Below are 22,993 nucleotides of genomic sequence, written 5' to 3' on the forward strand. Positions count from 1 at the left end.
AATGCAGTGGATGCCATCATTCGCCATAACCCTCAGCTGTCTCAGTTTGCTAAGGACACTAAGTTGGACGGCACCATTACTGCCTGGAGAGAGCAAGTCAAGGCTGGCGAGCTTGCTCTCTCACTCTCTACATCTTCCCCACCGTTACCCCAGGACAACACACACTCTCCTTCTGTCTCAACATTGCCACGGACTTCCTCTCCCTCCCCACACCAGCTGGGTTCTCGTTCACCTGCCTTTTTCCTGGCAGCTATGTGGTCAGAGGATGAGGAGCAGGTCTCTTTTTCTCCACCGGTTCCTGTTTCCTCATCCCGAAGGAAACGGCGTTCTGGCCGCCGCCACTACAGAACTGTTGAGCATTCTGACATCACACCCACTTCATCTGTTCTGCAACCTGGTTCTGCTGGAGGGTCCGAGGGGCCCGTTCAGCCTCGTGTCTCCGCTGGAGGGTCCGAGGGGCCCGTGCAGCCTCTTGTCTTGTCGGCTGGGGGTCCAGGAGGACCCAGCCAGCACATTCCAGTGTCTGCTGACGGTTCTGGCGCGGCCATTCAACCACCACCGGCTCCACCTGCAACCTCTACATCCGCACCGCCCGCAGCGTCTACTTCCGCCTCGCCTGGTCCGGCCTCGGCCTCTGCAGCTCCGCCTGGTCCGCCCTCTGCAGCTCCGCCTGCTCTGTCGCCGTCGGTGCCTCCCGCCCGGCTGGCCTCCTGACCTGTTTTCTGGGCTCTTGGACCGTCAGCCTCCGGGCCGCCCCCCTGACCTGCCCGGGTTTGGACTGTTGTGCCATCAGCCTCCGGGCCGGTCCCCTGAACTTTTTCGAGACTGTTGCTTGGGCCTCTGCGCCGTTCATGGGCTCTTTTGTTTGTTTGCTTTTGGACTGTTCCTGGGCCTTAGTGCTGTTGTTTTGGACTTTGTTCCCTGTGTTTTGGTTTCTGGCTCATTGTGTTTCATTTGTTTCGTTACAAGTACAAGTAACGCATTACTGCCCATCTCTGATAATAAGGTTACCAAAATGTCAAAGTTCTCTGTGTATGGTTATTTAGTACATTTATGAGAAAACAACTAACTGATTCAAAAATTTCTAATTTTTATTTTAACAAACACCTAGTTGATTTTCACAGAAGTGTTTAATGGAATAAATAAATGCAAATGGACCACTTCATGCATAATGGACCTTCCATGACCTTCCAAGCTATATAGTTTATGTCTTCCATATTTCCAACTATATCCATAATCACATACTGTGTATGCTACCATTGTATATAGTGCATTATCTTACTTTTTTCATTGATTGTACTTAGTTGTATTTTTGTATTTCCTTCATATATCTGTACCTGAGCTGAGGTGACGCAAAAATTTCCCCGTTGTGGGATCAATAAAATCTTGTCTTATCTTATCTTATCTTATCTCTTAAATGAACTGCCCTTTGGTGCAGCGGGAAGCATCAGACAGTTTTGCTGTAAATCAGACTCACGGTTTGACTTTACACTCCTTCTTAAACATATCTCAGTATTAACAAAATCAGAGTTTTTACTACTTTAACTCTTTATGTGTAGGAGCTTCTGATCGTGCCATGTACTCAGGGGCGGATCTAGAAGGGTGGCATGGGGTCATAAAATAAAATGATCCTTTGCCACCCCAAGTGCCACCCCAGTTTTCTATATGACATTGTTGTTTGTTAAAATAAGATAGCATTAACACTTAGAGCATAGTTACAGACAGCAGTGAATATAAATGCTAAAACTGAATATATTGCATAGCGGTCCCCCCCTCCACCATTAATAATTGTTTAGCCCATAGCAGGGCCGGCTTTTTTCTTGTTTTCAGTAGCAAGCAATGCTTATAATTGTGCCAGAGCACAACACCATGGGAATTTCAGATTTCATACAGGTGGTTGGATGTTACACTCTGGAAATGGAAGTAAGGTGAGTGTTATTAACCCTCTGTGGTCCACGGACAGGCTGCACCTCCACATCACATGACTGATTTAAGCTGACACAGCAACAAGCTGCAGCCACGCTGACTCTCTATTTCAGCCCATATTGAATGTTCGGACTTCTAAGTTTTTAAATTTTAATTACCAGCCAGTAAATCCACAGTTGTTATAATTTATATAAGCCATGCCATGCCAAAAACTGTTGTCACGTTTTGTTTTGTTTTTGTGTGTGTGTGTTTTTTAAGCGTATTCTAAGGACAGCACGAAAACACTAAAAGAAAGAAAAAAAGTCACCTCTTTCCCATTCTGTCAAAAAATGTTTCATGTCCACCAATTAAAAAGAAAAGTCACCACCAGGGTTGTTTAGGAAGAGGGGAAGGCAGGGCAGGAGACAGAGCGAGCAAGTTAGGGAGAGAGAGAGAGAGTTTTTAGATGTGGGCAGTGTTGGGCAAGTTACTTTGAAAAAGTAATTAATTATAGTTACTAGTTACTTCTTCAAAAAGTAACTGAGTTAGTAACTGAGTTACAATATTCTAAAATTAATTAATTACTTGAAAAGTAACTATTGAGTTACTTTGAAAAAAATGTTTAACCCTCTGGGGTCCAGGGTATAATTGGCCATTTTTAACTACTTTTGATTGTCCCTCCACAGTTTACCTTTAAAAACGATTTACTTTGCCTTGTTTTCATTTGTACATGTATTGTATTAACACAATAGATCTAAAATCAGAAAAAAAACCATAAAATCAGAGTAGAAAAAAGTTATATTTTTTACTGTAACAACCACAAACATGTTTAATGAATCATATTTCATAACTTTAAATACAAGTATAAATTGTCAATTTTAAAATCCTATGCACACGTTTTGCAAACAACAAAGGTATTTGTCACACACACACACACACATATAGTGCCTTGTCTTAGAACCAAGGGGGGGTTTTACGATGGGAGGTGCTTGTGTTGCGTTGTCATGTGTACTGTAAATGTCATGTCAATAAAAAGGCTACGAGGACAGCTGCTCTTTGAAGGATTTGGGCTAGAGAGTGATGAGCATTATGCTCCACCGCCTGATTCAGACCAAAGCTCTCCCTCGTTAGCGAGTTAATAACTGGTTGAAGATGTTCTGCTATGTCTTGTGTTCGTCATGAGGAATAAGTCTCTAAACTAGCGGGGCATGTGGAAACACAGACCCAACATTTAACAAATTTATTACTGCTGGAAATAAGCTAAACTGGAGCACACGTTTCCAAACAGCAGAATCAAAGCTGTTAATCACGAATTAACCTCAGCAAGCAAATAATCAAAGATCAAAAGTGATAGGAGAAAACTTATTTTGGTGAAAGTGGATTGCAGCAGTGTTTAAGGGACTGGCTGCACTATACGGACTTCATTGGCATTATTACCTTTTAACAGCAACGTAATAATGAAGAAGACAATGAAAATTAACTTTGTTTTTAAATCTCCTTAACAATACTTCTAAGTAAAAAAGAGAAAAACGCTAAAAAATTCAATTGTATTTGTGTTAAACGTCTACATTTCATTGTTGGATGTCCATCGCTGCTCCCTACAACTCTCAGGTAGACGGTGCTGATATGATCAACAGTGCTTTTCCTGCCATTTGTTCCTCTCTGGACCACGTAACACTGAAATGTTCCAGTGTCGTCACTTGTCACGTCCTTCAGAATCAAAGACACGTCTCCGTCCTTCATCTGTCTGTCCTGCAGATCCACCCGGTTCACAAACGATGGAAGCTGGTTCATTGAAATAAACTGCTCATCCCGGTACATGAGGACATGTCCTTCCTGCAGGTCAAGTCTAAACCACTCCACCACAGCTCTGATGGGAACGCTGAGATGTGGAGTTCGACATGGCAGAGTGACGTTCTGTCCAGGCTCAGCTTTGATGATTTTCCCATCTGAAAAAGGAGAAAAGTGTTTGTACACAGTGAGGAGCAAACAGGGAGATAGATGAGCTGAACTAAAGAAACCTAATTTCATCTTTTTGAATTGAAATGTAAATTATTTGGCATGCATTTCAGGATGGAAATCCAATTTATCAAAGCTATTAAAGCTAATGGAAGTAGCTCTAACAAAAGTTACAGTTTTCTTGCAATTGACCACAAAAATAATTACTTTAAGTTTGGACTGACTCAAACTCTATAGGATAACTGTGTGTTAGTAATAGCAAATATGGACACTTCACTGATCAATGGATGCGTATATTTGTCAAAAACTTTTTTTTTTATAATTCAAGTATTTATTAGATTTTCCATTTTATAACAGCAAATACAGAGATGCAACAACCAAAAGCAAGAATCAAACAAACAAAAACAAACAAACAAAATAAATAACTAAAATAAATAAATAAATAAATAAAAAAAACACAACGAAACAAAACAAAACAAGTGAGGTTTTAACATATGTTGTATTAAACTCAAATGTCCAAGTCAGGTAGACATGTAGGTGCAAAAATTGTCCCACTGTTCCAGCGCAGCTTCTGTCACATGATGTATTTTTCCCAGCATCTTTTCGCATGCAACATTCCCAATCATTCTGTCTTTCCACATTTTAAGCGTTGGAATATGAGAGTCCTTCCAGTGTTCCAAAATGACACGGGAACATGTTACCAATGCAGTACTTAACACTCTAAACTGGTGTTTACTTAATTGCGGCACCTCTCCTTTGTCTCCTAGTAAACATAATTTAGGTGATCTGGGTAGGTTACAAAGTGTCCACCCCTGCAAATAATTCAGTACAGTGTTCCAAACTGGAAAAACCAGCGGGCATTCCCAGAGGGCATGTATCAGACTACCTTTGACTTTTTGGCATTTCCAACACAAGTCATCTCTACCAATCCCCATTCTATACAGCCTTGAAGGAGTATAATAGTATCTGTTAAGAATTTTGTATTGAATAAATTTTCCCCTGGCTTCCCTAATGTATAATCCATTGTTCGACAATATAGAATCCCATGTATCTTCATCCATTGTACGCCCTAGATCCCTTTCCCATACTTTTTTCAGGCTCTTATTTATATTGTTTTTAATCCATGGGCAAATATTATACCATTTCGCAGCTGTGCACAGAAATGGGGGTAGTAGCATGAAATTCTCTATCGAGTTACTTTCACATGTTATTGTAACTCCTCCTTTTAAACAGTTTCTTATTTGCAAATACTTCCAGAAATGACTGTTACCCTCTAAACAAAACTTTTTTTTAATATCCTCATACGACATGAAAACACCCCCTTCAAATAGGTCACTAACAGTTCTGATACCTCTTCTCAGCCATTGTGTCCAGTAAACAGTCTGCTTACCAATTTTAATTTTAGGATTATACCACAAGGGGGCATACTTCTGTACATATGGCACAAGTTTATATTTCTTATGCACCTCCAACCATACCATTTTCGAAAATTTCAAAATAGGGTTTTGCGTCTTACCGTGATTATTCACTTTTTGTGATAAAATATCAATTGGTGTGAATGGAGATGCAAGCTCTTGTTCTATTAAAATCCAGTCTATATTATTTTTCCCTGCCCAATGTTTGCCTAATCTAGCCATTTCAAAAGAGATACTATAATACTCTATATTGGGCAGGGCTAGTCCCCCTTCTTTCTTAGATTGGGACAGTCGATTTATGTTAATACGGGGTTTACCACCCTTCCAAATGTTGCACACTTGAATTAAAATGAATTGAAACCAGTGTGGCTTTGTGAGTTCGCCTTTACTGCATCTGCAAATATATACATGGACATAGCACAGCGTTACACACTTTTGCAGTCTCACATAACGCTTATAGGCGCACTGCCTTATGGGTAGTATTTAAACTCAAATCACTAATATTTCTTACAGTGGAACAATGAAATAAACATAAACACAAGGTACTGTGATCCACCAGTCTACATCTGCTGTGATTACAGCCCGGTACAGGTATAAATCCACAAAAGTGCCACGAGGTTTCCACACAAACTAATGAATCAGATCTAGCTGCTAATCGTTAGCATCACAGCTAATTCACATCGCTACCAATAACTTATACACTAATGACACATAGTGGGGATTAACGGCCAACTTTCCCACATTCTCTGCAACCCCGTGGACTCATCTGTAGACACATTTTAAGTTATTTACCATCTTGTATCTGCTTACCTGCAAATATATACATGGACATAGCACAGCGTTACACACTTTTGCAGTCTCACATAACGCTTATAGGCGCACTGCCTTATGGGTAGTGGCTGGCTTCTTTACTCCCGCTAGAGCTGCTCATTTTAGGGGATACTCCCTCTTGTGGTGTAACGGAGGAATAACTACGCTTCCTGCACTATGTCATTTTTGGAGACTGGGGCACACATTATTTTACCACAATCAAAGAAAATACAGATGTGAACAATCAGACCATTTAACTAACTACAATATTGTCACTAAAGATTATGGGGGGTGTCTTGTTTTGTCCACAATGTCTTTCTTGTCCTTACACTCTCCCCTCAAAAAGTTAATGGCGTCCCGACATTCTACCAATATCAGTCCTTATGTGGCAACTATACATTGCTCGTAGGAGGCTACATCCCTTTAGGAGTCAGAGTTCAGCATCACTGCTAGCCACAGTGAAACACATGACATGTATCTCCCCTTCATGTCATATGTCGCAGCAGGTGTTATTGCGCACGATAACAGTCCACTGCTTTTCCATCCATATCACGGGTATCTGCATCTTTACTGAGTAAGGTGCTCTCACCTGGACATAACCTCGCTACATGACATGGGTGCCATTCTCATTACAGGTCATTCCACTGTCTTCTTTATAGCTAACAAAACAGAATTAACATTTCTATCCTTCTAATAAGCATTAATAAAAACCCGAAAATGTAACTGTTATAACTGCTTTACTGCAATATGTAACATATGACTGTGTCTGAGGTATTTATTCAAGTGCTAACGTTGGCTGTCCTAACTTGTGGTAAGTAAACATTAGCTTTTGTTTTCTCATTCTGAAAGGATACTTTTTCACACTGGCAGGTGACTGGTCAGTGTCCTCTTGGTCACTGCACTCCATCTCGAGCTGGTGCGTCTGCTCTGTGTCTTTAATGTCCTCTTGTGCCTCTGTATCCTCGTCATGCTGGTCGCGTTGGTGTTCTATATCATTCACGCCCAGATTCTCTTCTTCGCAATCCTCCTGGTGTTCCCTGTCATTGTCATCACAGAGATCCTCCCTACTGCCTGCTCCACTTTCTGCATTGAACTCTGATGCTTCTGTCCACCAGGACAGTCTACCACGTTCCCCTTGTTCTGTTGCCAGTCCTCTGATTGCCCTCCAGTCATCTTCATCCTCTGAACTGTGCTCTTGCTCATGCCGCTCATGTCTGTCCTTGTTGTTTTTCTGTTTTTGCTTTCCCAGTTCTGCATGTGAGTTGACTTTTCCGGCTGGTAAGAAGTCACACGGCAGCAGGAGGTTCCTGTGGACGACTCTGACACGTCCCTTGCCATTTTCTGGCTTAATCTCATATACTGGGCTCTCCTTATGTTTCCTTTGTGTCACCTGAAACACCTGGTCCTCCCAGAAGGATCTCAGTTTCCCTGGTCCTCCCTTCTCACCAAAATTCCGGACCAGTACTCTGCACCCTGGGTACAGCTCTGCACCATGTGTTTTTCTGTCATAGAGCACTTTTCCCCATCGACTCTCCTTACAGGCTGTCGCTGAGGCCAGTTTGTAAGCGTCCTGCATGCGAATCTTCCACTTCTCAGCATAGTCTTGATGAGAAGGGCTTTGGTCATTAGCTGTGAGACCAAAAATCATATCAATGGGGAGTCTGGGGTTTCTCCCAAACAAGAGGAAATAAGGTGCATATCCAGTAGCCTTGCTGCGCGTACAGTTGTACGCATGGACCACCTTTGCCAGGGATGCCTTCCAGTCTGCTTTTGCCCCCTCTCGGAGGTTCCGAAGCATGGCCAGCAGTGTCCTATTGAACCTTTCTACCTGACCATTTCCCTGGGGGTGGTATGGTGTGGTTCTGGACCCCTTGACTCCACTGTATCCCTCCAGCTTGGCAAAGAGTTTGTTTTCGAACTCTCTTCCCTGGTCATGATGGAGCCGTGTGGGAAAACCAAACTTCAACACAAAGTCTCCAAATATTTTCTCTGCCGCTGTTTTGGCACTTTTATCTCTGCAGGGATAAGCCTGAGCAAATCGTGTAAAGTGGTCCATGGCCACGAGGATATACTCATACCCTCCCTTACATTTCTCCAAATGTAGAAAAAAATTAATGGAGACCAGCTCAAACGGGTACGCTTGTTTTTTAGACAACTACACACCTGTGTTATGTAGTGCTCCACGTCCTTCTGCATGTGAGGCCAGTAAAAGCGATCCCGAATGAGGGCCAAAACTCTCTCCACCCCCAAGTGACCCATGTCTTCATGTAGTTCTTTATAAATGAGCGAATGGAACTTCTTAGGCAGAAGTAGCTGTGTTCGGCTGAGTGTTTTCCTGTACAGTAAACCATCATTATCAAGGTGCAGTTTCTGTTTTTCCCTTGCCAGAGCAGCGATCTCCTTGTTGCCTGCCTGTTTTCTGATTTTTGGCCACCGATTAGAGATGACATACTTCAGGACTTCCCCGATCACAGAATCCTCTTTTTGTGCATCTCTTAAGTTTGCCTTAGGGATTTCCAGACCTGACATCCCTACCTCCTCACTTTGCTCTGCTACCACAGTTGAGATGTTTAACGGGCAGAGCCAGGGTTCACTTCCCTGCAGCTGAACAGCCAGAGCCTGAGTCACGCTGTTTAGGACCTCAGGTGTCACTGCTTCTGTACACGTTTGTATGTAGTGTTCCATATCCAAGGGCATTCGTGAGAGACCATCTGCATCCCTGTTAGCTCTACCAGGTCGATACTTGATGGAGAACTGGAAGTCAGCGAGTTCAGCCACCCATCTGTGTGTGGTTGCATTCAGTTTTGCCGTTGTCAGCACATATGTGAGGGGGTTATTGTCAGTGTAGACAATGAAGGGTGGTGAATAGTAGAGATAATCTCTAAACCTCTCACATATGGCCCACTTCATGGCAAGAAATTCCAGCTTCCCTGAATGGAGGTGGTAGTTCTTCTCTGGGGCAGTAAGGGTCCTAGACCCATATGCTATAACCACTAGCTTCCCATTTTGTCTTTGGTAAAGCACAGCTCCAAGTCCCTCCTGTGATGCATCACAGTGTAAGATGAATGGTTGCTCAAAGTCAGGATAACCTAAAACGGGGGGCTGAATGAGGAAGTTGACGAGCTGACAGACCACCTGATGATGCTCAGCTGACCATACCACTGGGTGAGAGGATGGTAGCTGACCCCCTTGATTCTTTGTCTTTTTGTTGTCTTTTGACGCCCTGACTCTCCCTTCCCCTGGCTTTTCTGAGGAGAGCAGGTCATAGAGTGGCTTTGCAATGCGCGAAAAGTTAGGAATATAGTTGCGATAGTATGAGATGAATCCCAACAGCTTCCTCACTTCCCCAATGGTGGTGGGGTTCCTTTGTTTTAAGGCTTGGACAGGCGCAATGTCAGCGGGGTCCATGGTGTGACCATCTTGAGTTACCAACCTCCCCAGGAATCTCACCTGATTTTTGAACAGTTCACATTTCCTGGGTGTTAATTTCACTCCATGGCTCTGATAACGCTGCAGGACCTGCTTTAGATCATTTAAGTGGTCCTCAAATGTTTTTGAATGAACAAGGTTGTCATCCAAGTAAGGTAGACATGTGTCGTCCCGCAGCCCTGCAAGGCATTCTTCCATCGACCTCTGAAACTCTGCCGGTGCAGACGACAGCCCAAAAGGAATTCTTACCCATTCATACAATCCCCAGGGTGTGATGAATGCTGTGAGAGGGCGACTTGACTCTTCCAGGAAGCCCTGGTGATAAGCCTTCCCTTGGTCTAAGACCGAGAACCAGGAGCTTCCTTTCAATGTGTTGAGCATATCCTGTATGCGTGGTATGGGATGGCGGTCCGGGATTGACTTCGTATTTAGCTCCCTATAGTCGCAGCACAAGCGGAGGCCGCCATCCTTTTTTCGCACACATACGATGGGGCTGGAGTAGGGGGATTTTGATTTCTTTATCCACCCTCTATTCAGCAAGTCTTCCAAATATTCTTTTACTTCTTTATGAAGTGGCTTAGGCACTGATGTATATGTTCGGCGAACAGGTGTGGGGTCGCTGAGGCGGATCTTAAGCTGCAGTGAGGGGATATTGCCAACATCGTGTTCATCACGAGCAAAGGCATTACTCTCCTCCCTTAATAGCTGCCTGATCTTCAGCTGCTGTGCCGGAGAGAGATGGTCGAGGGGAACTGGGGGGTCCCAAACACCTTCACTGTTGCTTCTTGTTCTGTTTTCCTGTTCCCCAATTTGGCTAGCTGGAGGTGTAGCTGTTGCTTCTACAGTAGATCTTGTTGTTCCCATTTGTTCTATTTCCACTGTCACTGTGTTTGCTGGGTAAATAGTTCGAACCCTCTGAGTTTGTCCCAAAACAGTTCTCGGAGGCAGTATGATCTCATAAGCTTTGGTATTAGTGACTGGGAGGCTCATACGGGACCAGCTGCCTTGCTGTAAATGGACAACGCCCTCTTGCACCTCCAATCCCTCTGGCATCTGAGGGTAGGGGCTGGGCTCGAACAGTACATCCTGACCTGCTGGGAGTGGGCCTGCTCTCACACTACACTTGACCACTCTTGTCTGACCAGGTGGGATACTCATTAATTCTCTCCCAGTTTTCACTCTGCCCTCACCTAGCCCATCGTCTCCACTCTTCATCACCTTTATAAAGACCTCAGCTTTCTTACAGTCAATGGAGAATGCTGTGCTAACAGCTTCTGTTACAGCACGAGGTGGCTCTATTCCCCTCTCTAGCATGTATTCAATCACGTTGAAGCCAATTATTGGCTCCTCCGCCACCCCGTCTTCCTGAGCTACTAATACTGGCACGAGAAGTTCTAACTGCGCAGCCTCTTCTGTGGGCAACCTGAATTTGATTTCAACCCACCCGGAAAATGGGATTGGTGTCTGGTTTACTGCCCTCCCATCTAATATACCAGGCCCAATGATTTCAGTTAAACTCCTAACTTTGAGGTGTGGGATGTTCTGTTGTCTCCATTTTTCATTTATGAGACAAACCTGTGATCCCGTGTCCCACAACGCTGCGGTTTTTACTCCCTCAAGCAGGCAGGTGATCAGGTGCTTCCTCCCTATAAGATTGAGGAGCTGGGCTCTTCGTTTTGGGGAGAGGAGGCTGACGGAGACCGCTTCATTCCTCTTATCTGGTGTGGCGGCTGCTGCTTTTGTCTCCAAATGTTTTATACTGTCCGTCAAGAGTTTGTGAACATCTTGTTGTTGCTCACCTTGGTTTAGTAGCTGAAAAGAGGGTGACGGGCGTGGGTTCACCGTGCTAGCTGACATACCAATCTGCTCTGCCCTGTCTGGAAGTTTTCTCCGGGTGCGGCATCCCCTAGACAAATGCCCACTTTGTCCACATTTGAAGCAGTGGTCGCAGTTTTCTCCTCTATTGCTGTCCTGACAATCCCTGCAGCCACGTTTGAGGCTTGGGCGGTGTAAGGGAGAAGGTCGGTGCGACTCACGAATCACTCCTTTTATTTCAGCTATTTCCCCTTTTAGTTGATTGATGATATCAAACAGCTCAGTTTCCTTGCGTGTCACTGTTGCTGGTGCTTTAGCAGCTTTACCTTTTGTCGAGGTGGAGAATGGCTGGTCTTGCCCACCCACTGCACCAACCGTTGCCTCCTGCACTGACTGTGCCTCTGCTTTTATCTCTCTTACTTTCATTTCTCGGATGGTCTTTCTGAATTTTTGTTGCCTCTCCCACTCAAGGCTGGCCGCTTCATTTGTCTTTGCAATCAGCACATCGTCAGTGACTGCTGGATCATCCAGGTAGAGTTTGATCTGGTATTTCACATTGTCGCTAATCAGACCTGTGCCAACGGCTCGCAGAAACTTTTTCTGAATCAGTTCGACACTGTATTGTTCATCTGTTCCTGGCTCCCTTGATGATGCTAGGAGTCTTTCTTTCAGCTCTATTGCCCTAAATAGAAAGTTCTGTGGGGACTCATTACTTCCTTGAGTGATATTTATCAGCCGATGATAGAGGTCAGTAGAGCTATCCTCCTTGTAGTGTCCCCTCAGTATGGTACGAAGCTGCATGAGGGTGAGGTCTGTTTTAATCTCCAACATATCACGGAGACTTAGGCCTGGGCTTATGGCCCTAACAACAGCTTCAATAATTTCAGCTTCGCTGTGATTCTTTTTAAGTCCCATTTCGATTTGATGAATCAGGTTGGAGTATGACAGTTTGTCTTTCTGACCCCGTTCCCCAATTTGGCCACTGATTCTAAATTCCCTGCGTATAGTCACTTCAGGGGGCTGTGTTGCTGGTGAAGCAGGTAACGGTGATGGACGAGTAGGTAACTGTGCGGCCAGACCCTGACTAGTTTCTTGGGAGGCCATTCTGTCTGTCAATCTTGCCATTTCTTCCTCTAACCTTTTTGTTGAGGTTTGAAAACTTAGTTGCAATGCTGCATATTGTTCTTGTAGACTGGCCAATGCAACCGCATCCCTACTGACACTCTCTTCACGTTCCTGTGTAGGGTCATCTCTTTCCTTTAATTCTTTAACAGTTTTAATTAATCTGTCCAGGAATGTGTGTGCTACTTCCTCTTCCTCCACTTCAATAATTGTTTCAACTGCTTCACTTATTGTTCTGATCAGCGTGTGCTTCTTTGTCTGTTTTCCGATTGAGATTTTAGCTTGTAAACACACTTCTTGTAGTTGATCTGACCTTAACTGTAGCAAGCTCTCACTTAGCTGGTCTTGCAGTTGCTCCAACTCCATACTGTGGGTGACGATTCTGTAATCTCACACTGCTTCTCAGTAGCACCGCTGATCCCACCGCTGCCACCAAATTTTGTTGCACACTTGAATTAAAATGAATTGAAACCAGTGTGGCTTTGTGAGTTCGCCTTTACTGCATCTGCAAATATATACATGGACATAGCACAGCGTTACACACTTTTGCAGTCTCACATAACGCTTATAGGCGCACTGCCTTATGGGTAGTGTTTAAACTCAAATCACTAATATTTCTTACAGTGGAACAATGAAATAAACATAAACACAAGGTACTGTGATCCACCAGTCTACATCTGCTGTGATTACAGCCCGGTACAGGTATAAATCCACAAAAGTGCCACGAGGTTTCCACACAAACTAATGAATCAGATCTAGCTGCTAATCGTTAGCATCACAGCTAATTCACATCGCTACCAATAACTTATACACTAATGACACATAGTGGGGATTAACGGCCAACTTTCCCACATTCTCTGCAACCCCGTGGACTCATCTGTAGACACATTTTAAGTTATTTACCATCTTGTATCTGCTTACCTGCAAATATATACATGGACATAGCACAGCGTTACACACTTTTGCAGTCTCACATAACGCTTATAGGCGCACTGCCTTATGGGTAGTGGCTGGCTTCTTTACTCCCGCTAGAGCTGCTCATTTTAGGGGATACTCCCTCTTGTGGTGTAACGGAGGAATAACTACGCTTCCTGCACTATGTCATTTTTGGAGACTGGGGCACACATTCTTTTACCACAATCAAAGAAAATACAGATGTGAACAATCAGACCATTTAACTAACTACAATATTGTCACTAAAGATTATGGGGGGTGTCTTGTTTTGTCCACAATGTCTTTCTTGTCCTTACACAAAGAAAATCTTTTATCATATTATTGTAGCTTTGCAACATCCGTCGCGGGATACACATAGGCAGCATTCCTGTATAATAGTTGATGAGCGGTGCCACAACCATTTTAACTGTGTTTACTTTTCCCCACAATGTCAAATTTAGTTTACTCCATTTACCCAAGTTTTTATTGATCTTATTTAATAATTTTCCCATACTGTTAGCCATAATATCCTCAATATTGGGGTCCAATTCAATTCCAAGATATTTCATTCCCTTGTCCACCCACTTAAAGTTAAAGCCCGATATTAAGTTATGACTGCAAGCCTGGGAAACTGGCATCGCCTCTGATTTATGCCAATTAATTTTGTACCCCGAAAACATTGAGTATGTATCAATCACCTCTAATAGTTTTGTGATAGAATTAGTTGGGTCTTGGTTTAATATCAGCACATCATCTGCATACAGGAATAATTTGTGTTCTCTGCCTCCCCCAAATACACCTTTAATCTCTGCATTTTCTCTGATTTGAATAGCTAATGGCTCTAAAAATATTATAAATAGCAATGGGCTTAAATGGGCTTAAATTGCATGCTTGACGTGTTGATCTGGAAATACTAAAAAAAGGAGAAAGTACCCCATTTGTAAATACAGCTGCTTCTGGACCAGAATACATGGTTCTAATCCATCTGCAAAAGTTGTCACCTATTCCAAACTTTTCCAGGGCTGTGAACAGAAAGTTCCACTCCACCCTATCAAAAGCTTTCTGTGCATCTAAAGATATAGCCAATACAGGATTTGTGTTATTTCTATTCAGCCACAGCAGGTGTAGTAATCTCCTCATATTATCAGAAGCAGATCTATTCTTGATAAACCCTACTTGATCTTGATGAATAATTTGTGGTATTACAACCTCCAACCTTGTTGCTAAAACTTTGGATAGAATTTTGCAATCCACATTGATTAAACTTATTGGTCTGTAATTACCTGGATCAGTTAAATCCTTGTCGCCTTTTGGAATTAGTGATATTACTGCCTGATTAAAACTTGCAGGGAGTCGTCCAAATTCAAAGGCTTCATGTAATACTTCAGTTAGAAAAGGACAGCAAATCTATAAATTTATGGTAAAATTCTGCTGGGAATCCATCTATTCCTGGTGACTTCCCAGCTTTCATTGCACGGATAGCTTCTTTTACTTCTACCTCAGTTAGTGGAGTTTCCAATTTGTTCCTACCCTCTTGTGAGATTTTTGGTATTTTCATTTTATCAAAGTATGTACTCAGCAGATCCATACTTACTTTGTTATCGGACGTGTATAAATCTTGATAAAATATTTTAAAAATTGTGTTAATCTCTGAAGAAGATGTAACTAATTTATCATCCTTTTTAACTGCCGTAATAACATTCTGATTGTCCATTTGCTTAAGTTGTCTGGCTAATAGCCTGCCTGTCTTTTCACCATTCTCATAGAAATTAGTTTTAAGACAAAAGAGGGCATACTCTGCTTTTTTGTTATAAATTTTATGAAGGTGTATTCTCTTTCCATAGGGTGAACAAGCCTCCAAATATCTACCACACTGAGATCTTCTTTTAAAGCATCTATCGCTGTCCCAGTTCTAGTACTTGAAGTTGCATTAATGGCACTTCTATCAATATATTCATCCATCACATTATTAAAGTCTCCACCTAACAAGATTTGGCCCTTCATGTTCCCTAGCATCTTGTTAACCTCATCCATAAAATTAGGTTCATCCCTATTTGGGGCGTAAATATTGCACAGAACAACCTGAACTCCATTAATGAGAGCCTGCAGAACCAACACTCGCCCGTCTTCATCCCGGCTTTCCTTCAATAATACAAAGTTTAGTCTTTTATTAATGAGTATCATGACACCACGACTCTTGCTTGATCTTGAGTTATGAAATACTTTCCCAACCCAATCCCTTTTTAATTTCAATGCTTCATTTTCATTCGCAAAATGCGTCTCCTGGATGTATGCAATATCAGCATTATGAGACTTGAGGTAGCTAAGCACTTTTTTTCTTTTGACTGGTGTGCCACAGCCATTTATATTCCATGACACAATATTAACGTCCACATTCCCCATGACTATGCCATGTTAAGGTATCTATAAGCCTTATATCTTCCAACCCATAACCATTTAACCTGTGCTGATAACCCTGCTTGAACTAGAACATAAGTTTAAACAAGAACAGTACCTCACCTATAGAATCTCTACCAAAAAAATAAAAAATAAAAAAACAACGAACATAAAAAAAGAAATAGCGCCGTCCAAAAAAGGAACATGACAGCGCAAAAGCCCCGTGGGCAAAACTGTCTCTGGTCCGTGATGGTCCCGTGGACAGTGAACTGCTGTCCTCCTTCTGTCCCGTCGACACCCCAGGGAGCCCGCCCCCATCTTATGAAATTATTAACGATGCGCTCCCATGCACGTAATTTAGCTTATTAACCCCTTACTCCACCACTTCCTGAAAGTTCTCACGCACGAATTTCTCTGCCTCCTCAACGCTGTCAATGGTCTTCTGCTGGCCTTTCCATGTTAATCGAAGTTTTGCTGGATGTGCCAGAGTGTGCTTTATCTGATGCTGCCATAGCTTCTTCATTACTGGGGAGAAAAGCTTCCTCTGCGCCGCTCGCTCCGCGGTCATATCTTCATAAAATGACAAACGACAGTTCTCCCACAGTATTCCTTTCTTCTGTTTAGCGGTCATGATAACTTTTTGTCGTGCAGTGTAACGGAGAAATCTCACCAGCACGATTCGAGGTGGCTGACCAGGTCCCAGGCGTGGTCTCGTACTTCTGTGGCATCTTTCCAGCTCATATTCCTCCCCTCGTAGACCTAGGCCATCCGCGAGTATTTGTCAAAAACTTGAAATACGTTTCATATTTTCATATTCTAAATAAGACAGATCTAGTGTGTGTTATTCCTTACTCAATCTTGGATCAATAGCTTTACCTGGATGTATGAGTTAATATTATTAACGTCTGAACCAAATGCATTGAGTACAAATGGTCTGGTAAATAGTCTGTATTTGTAGAGTGCTTTACTACTACTACTTTGCTGGCAAGCTACATTGTAGCCACAGCCACCCTGGGGCGCACTGACAGAGGCGAGGCTGCCAGACACTGGTGCCACCGGGCCCTCTGACCACCACCAGTAGGCAACGGGTGAAGTGCCCAAGGACACAACGACCAAGACTGTCCAAGCCGAGGCTCGAACCGGCAACCTTCCGATTACAAGGTGAACTCCCAACTCTTGAGCCACGATCACCCCACAAGGACCAAGAAGACTTACAATAGCAGCACAGAGTGGAAAACATCCAGGGAGAGTAGAAATATAAATGTGTGTATGATGTGAACACGACGTTTATGGGCCTTAGTCAGGGAGGTCGTCACATTCCCTAGTTTTCTGACTTGCAGTCCATTTGTAAGTCTGAGTTATTCGTTTGTTCCTCTTGAGATCCGATGGAAATCTAAACACTTGTGGTTGCAGATTTTGAAGCCATCCTGATAAACTTATCCCACCAATAATGTGGAGCTCTAAGCTGTCAAACTGTCACATGGGCGCAAGAGTGCAAATTTGCTGATTTTAGTATCGCGGATACGTTTGTGGCTACAGGGCAAAAGCCTTTTGTAAAAGAGAGACAGTATGAAAATGGAACGAAGTGTGGTAAAATTAATGCTGGAATTGGAGATGTGAGTAAAGAAGCTTTGGTAAGCACTCAGAGAAATGGCAAGTCTTTGAGTTCCTGTTTTGCCGCCACTATCGCTTCTGGGCAAAGCGCAACCATTCCCCGTTTTTTACTGCAGGATGGCCTGCTCACGAGGTGGTGGTCCTCAGATTAGTGGAACATTGAACGTCATGCAGGCGGTGGTACCATCCCATCATCGTGATCAGGTGCTAAGCTTAGCACATGATATACAGTGGGGCAAAAAAGTATTTAGTCAGCCACCGATTGTGCAAGTTCCCCCACTTAAAATGATGACAGAGGTCAGTAATTTGCACCAGAGGTACACTTCAACTGTGAGAGACAGAATGTGAAAAAAAAATCCATGAATTCACATGGTAGGATTTGTAAAGAATTTATTCGTAAATTAGGGTGGAAAATAAGTATTTGGTCACCTCAAACAAGGAAAATCTCTGGCTCCCACAGACCTGTAACGTCTTCTGTAAGAAGCTTTTCTGTCCCCCACTCGTTACCTGTATGAATGGCACCTGTTTGAACTCATCATCTGTATAAAAGACACCTGTCTACAGCCTCAAACAGTCAGACTCCAAACTCCGCCATGGCCAAGACCAAAGAGCTTTCGAAGGACACCAGGAAAAGTATTGTAGACCTGCACCAGACTGGGAAGAGTGAATCTACAATAGGCAAGCAGCTTGGTGTGAAAAAATCAACTGTGGGAGCAATCATCAGAAAATGGAAGACATACAAGACCACTGATAATCTCCCTCGATCTGGGGCTCCACGCAAGATCTCATCCCGTGGGGTCAAAATGATCATGAGAACGGTGAGCAAAGATCCCAGAACCACACGGGGGCACCTGGTGCATGACCTGCAGAGAGCTGGGACCAAAGTAACAAAGGTCACCATCAGTAACACACTACAACGGCAGGGAATCAAATCCCGCAGTGCCAGACGTGTTGCGCTGCTGAAGCCAGTGCATGTCCAGGCCCGTCTGAAGTTTGCCAGAGAGCACATGGATGATACAGCAGAGGATTGGGAGAATGTCATGTGGTCAGATGAAACCAAAGTAGAACTTTTTGGTATAAACTCAACTCGTCGTGTTTGGAGGAAGAAGAATACTGAGTTGCATCCCAAGAACACCATACCTACTGTGAAGCATGGGGGTGGAAACATCATGCTATGGGGCTGTTTTTCTGCCAAGGGGACAGGACGACTGATCCGTGTTAAGGACAGAATGAATGGGGCCATGTATCGTGAGATTTTGAGCCAAAACCTCCTTCCATCAGTGAGAACTTTGAAGATGAAACGAGGCTGGGTCTTCCAACATGACAATGATCCAAAACACACCGCCCGGGCAACAAAGGAGTGGCTCCGTAAGAAGCATTTGAAAGTCCTGGAGTGGCCTAGCCAGTCTCCAGACCTCAACCCCATAGAAAATCTGTGGCGGGAGTTGAAAGTCCGTGTTGCTCGGCGACAGCCCCAAAACATCACTGCTCTCGAGAAGATCTGCATGGAGGAATGGGCCAAAATACCAGCTACTGTGTGTGCAAACCTGGTAAAGACCTATAGTAAACGTTTGACCTCTGTTATTGCCAACAAAGGTTATGTTACAAAGTATTGAGTTGTATTTTTGTTATTGACCAAATACTTATTTTCCACCCTGATTTACGAATAAATTCTTTACAAATCCTACCATGTGGATTCATGGATTTTTTTTTCACATTCTGTCTCTCACAGTTGAAGTGTACCTCTGGTGCAAATTACTGACCTCTGTCATCATTTTAAGTGGGGGAACTTGCACAATCGGTGGCTGACTAAATACTTTTTTGCCCCACTGTAGGCATGGCATCTCGGAATAAATAAAAAGTATTACTGAGTGCTGAGCAACTTCTTTTGGCCTGGTTTAAAAAAAACCATGTTGTTGCTTACAGTCGGTCGTGCGCCACATGCACCATGCAACCATCACCTACCTTGGAAAGCAGGTGGGTCAAGGGTGAGTGTGCCCCATGTAGTGATGTGTCGGTCGTGAACGAAACTGCTCTTAGAGCCGTATCTTTGAAGTGACCAGTGTTGGGTAAGTTACTTTAAATTAGTAACTTAGTGGAACAGTGGCGCGGCTGCCCCTCTGTTGGTCTTCCATGGTCTCTTGTGTTCTGGGGGCCTCCGGATGTCTGGAGTTTTGATCTCCTCCATACCTGCTTCACACCCTGGAGGACGGGGCTGTGGCCCCCCCACACTCCCTAGCAGATCGTTACATGGAGAAACCTTTGGAATACAAGCGCGCTGATCCACACAGGTATGCACACGGGTGTTCACTGCTCGTAGACCCAAATTACACCTTTCTTGGCTGCTACTTCGAAGCACATCTGTCCTGCGTGCTGCACAACAACATTGAATATTTAGTATTTACTGCTGTTTACACTTAGCTAGATTAATGCGATGGTGTTGTGTTTAGTATGTTGCTTTGTTTTTTTTTTTGTCTTTTTTTTGCTTGTTTTCTATTCTTCTCTCAACAGGTGATCCAGGAGATTTTTATTTTTTTTCTCCCCCCCTTTCTCACTGTCCCTCTCCCCTTCTGTTTTTCCTTTCTTTCCTCTTTCTTTCTCCCTTTCCTATCCCTCACTCATGTCTGTCCCGTCTGTAACATCTGAAAATAAAAAATAATAAATAATAAAAACAAAGATCGACCAAATGGACCAATACGGCAATGCCACGATGATCCATTTGGCAAAGTAAATCCATTGGGTATCCTTGTTGGTCTTCAGACAACAATTCTGATGGCTAAAGAACCAAATGGGACAGGCGGGAAAAAAAAAAAGAAAAATAAATAAATAAATAAATTAGTAACTTAGTTACATTACTAGTTACTTCTATCAAAAGTAACTCAGTTACTTCAAGTTAGTCATTACTTTCAGAGTAACTAGTTACTCAGGAAGGTAACTTTGGCTTTACTCAGAATTCTCTTGTTAATGTGTTGCTTCCGTAACTGGATACCCAGCAAGAGTGCCAGTCTTCTAGCTTGCTTACTTGCCTCAAGTGCACTGTGCCACCTACGATTAGAAAGGAAAAAAAATAAAGTCCATATTTCCACAAAACAAATAGTACTGACTTTTTCGTAGTTATGCTACAAAAAAGTCAGCATAACTAAAATAAACTATACCTGAACTGACCCAGATAGACTGCAGGTCATAACTTCTTACCTGGAATTCAGTTCACCTGACACTTGGACAGCGGCCGCCTCAGGCCGCCTCACCATTTCCCTCATCCACCTGCTGGCCTCCACCACTTGCTAATGTTACTGAATCTGTGGAAGCTCCGCAATAGCCACCACACGAAGTAACGAATAACGAGCTGTGTTTCTTTTCCCCTTTCTCTCACCCGCTCTGTCTCACTATTTTCACTTCACACCGCACTTGAGCCTTGTGTTTGCGCTGAGCAGAGGGGGGAGGGGTGGTGGTTACACTCGCAGTAGCATAGGAACAGAGTGTGAAAGAGAGAAAGAGAGCCAGGGGCAACAAGACACAACATCAACACATTAGAAAGGCATGGTAATAAAAATGAGTGACACCAAGAAAAGAAGCAAAATCTGGAGCAATTTCAATTTTACTGAAAACAAAGACAGAGTGTAAAGTCTGTAAGAAAAAGATATCATACAGAGCCGGCTCCACAAACAACCTGCACAGGCACCTGAGAACTGTCCACCCATCAGTGCAATAGGAATATAAAACAGTCAGTTGAGTGTGATATTAATGAAGGTGCCAGTGTGTCTACTGCAACTGTTGCTGCCACTGCATCTACAGCATCAGTTGCAGTATACCTCCAAATCCACCTAAACCAACCCAGAGCTCGATGAGACTTTTTGCAGAAGTCTGCGACCCCAGCAAGACAGAACTCAAGTGATAAAGACCTGGCAATGATTGAGAACATCTCACAGAGGAGGAAAGGTGCAAACGCATAGAAATATCTGCGTTTTCAAAAATACCCGGGTACGTGTGGACGTAGCCTCAATCTCTACAGAGTCACGGAGTTAGAAAATGATTTAATTAAAACAGTATGAATGAAACAGGAGTAGCAGGAAGCATCAGACAGAAAACTGATGCTCCTAGGGTTGTGTTGTGAATCCTGTTGAACTTAAAGCAAGATCAGTCTCACCTGTAGAGGCAAACAGGAGGCAGACAGAGAGTAAAATCCAACAGAGAGACGCCCATGGCCCAGGAGGCATTTCATCCACTTCTCGTCATCTAAAGCTAACTTGATGCACCTTAAAACTGTGCTAAATTTCAAAACGACAATGGTTTTTTTTTCCCCTAGGAAGGACAGAATTAAACCTGACTAGATCAAACACTAGTCAGCGTGACATCGGGTGTGTTTTTTTTCATGAGCTGCTCTCTCAGTCTGTATTCCGTGTCAGTCTTCAAATGACACCCCAAAGGGCAAATGATGCTCTGGTACATAAACATGTGGGAGTGTCATTTTAGAGAGCAGACTAACTTGTTTTTAGGTATTTGCAGTGTGTATTTCCACATGTGCGCTGACTACAGTGCTTTCAACAAAAGTGTTCATTATGTAAGTGGAAAGATAAATTGCCATATTTAAACTTGAAATAAAAGAAAAGTAAATAAATTCAGTTTGTTACACTCCCATTCCAAATGTTACAGTAAAACACAAAGAGGACAATTCGCTCAGCAGTGGGAACTTCAAATATATTCGAACTTCTGCTGTCAAAACCTGATTGGAAATCATATTAGAGCTCCACCTTGTCCCAAACACAATATTAAGGCACACAAATTTACAAAATTATTTTCATTCACACGTGTTGACATCAGGCCTTTGGACAATTAGGGGATGCTCAGAGAAGAGCCACTACTCCTCCTGATCTAAAGGAGCCAGTCGAGGTTTTCAAGGCCTGTCATACTAGAAGGAGGGCAGAGGGCAGACCCATTATGCGATTAAATAAATTCTGTTATGTCTTAATGAAGGGAAGTTTAAATTTGTTCTTCATCACATACAGCTTCTCTTTGTTTCTGGTGTTTATGCAAGAAAGGTTTCCGTATGTGTGTGTTGTTAGTAATGGAGGTGTTTTTAAAGTTATTGTCATCTAAAGGATGTGTTGTTCTGTCTGTGTCCCTCTTGCCCACATGACAGCAGGTGTTATCAGATGAAGGTTTAAGGCCACCCCCACCATATACACTCCATCTTACAGCTGGATTCTGCAGCTCTCCACCTTCAAAAATATATCTGTGCATTATCACTGGGATCTCTTTAACTTTTAACACATGCAATAACACATCACATCTGACAGTAACCATCAAACATGTTCCACCATCTCCAAAAGAAATATATACCAGGCTGTATTTACAGTGTAGAAACAAAACAAGTGAGAACTAGATTGTGCAGAAATCCTGTTAGTCGATCGGAAAACCTTCACTAAACATTGGAATATAAGAGGTGTGACCTGGAGCTACATGTGCATGAAAAATAAAGCATATACAGTAAGGTGGGCCATCTTGTTACACTACATACATGTGGAACAGCCAGGTAGGGCATTAACAGGGAAAGTGGGACACAAAAAAATACTTTTCTTTCTTATTCTCATTTA

The 22,993-nt window shown here is 43.1% G+C and overlaps 1 protein-coding gene across 1 annotated transcript; it reads right to left on the minus strand.

Annotated features, from left to right (window-relative positions):
* Nucleotides 1-2,685: 2,685 nt before the first annotated feature.
* LOC143415688 (uncharacterized) lies at nucleotides 2,686-21,808 on the minus strand. Its single transcript, XM_076881056.1, has 2 exons — nucleotides 21,547-21,808; nucleotides 2,686-12,960 (listed from the first exon to the last, which is right to left on the minus strand). The coding sequence occupies exon 2, from the start codon at nucleotides 12,819-12,821 to the stop codon at nucleotides 8,052-8,054; it is 4,770 nt and encodes a 1,589-aa protein (XP_076737171.1). The 5' UTR covers nucleotides 12,822-12,960; nucleotides 21,547-21,808; the 3' UTR covers nucleotides 2,686-8,051.
* Nucleotides 21,809-22,993: the final 1,185 nt, after the last annotated feature.

Source organism: Maylandia zebra, unplaced genomic scaffold, assembly GCF_041146795.1.
Source record: "Maylandia zebra isolate NMK-2024a unplaced genomic scaffold, Mzebra_GT3a scaffold02, whole genome shotgun sequence".
NCBI lineage: Eukaryota > Metazoa > Chordata > Actinopteri > Cichliformes > Cichlidae > Maylandia > Maylandia zebra.

What these genes read in the sequence shown, in the direction of transcription:
- LOC143415688 (XM_076881056.1), bottom strand. Translation starts at nt 12,821, where the DNA reads ATGGAGTTGGAGCAACTGCAAGACCAGCTAAGTGAGAGCTTGCTACAG.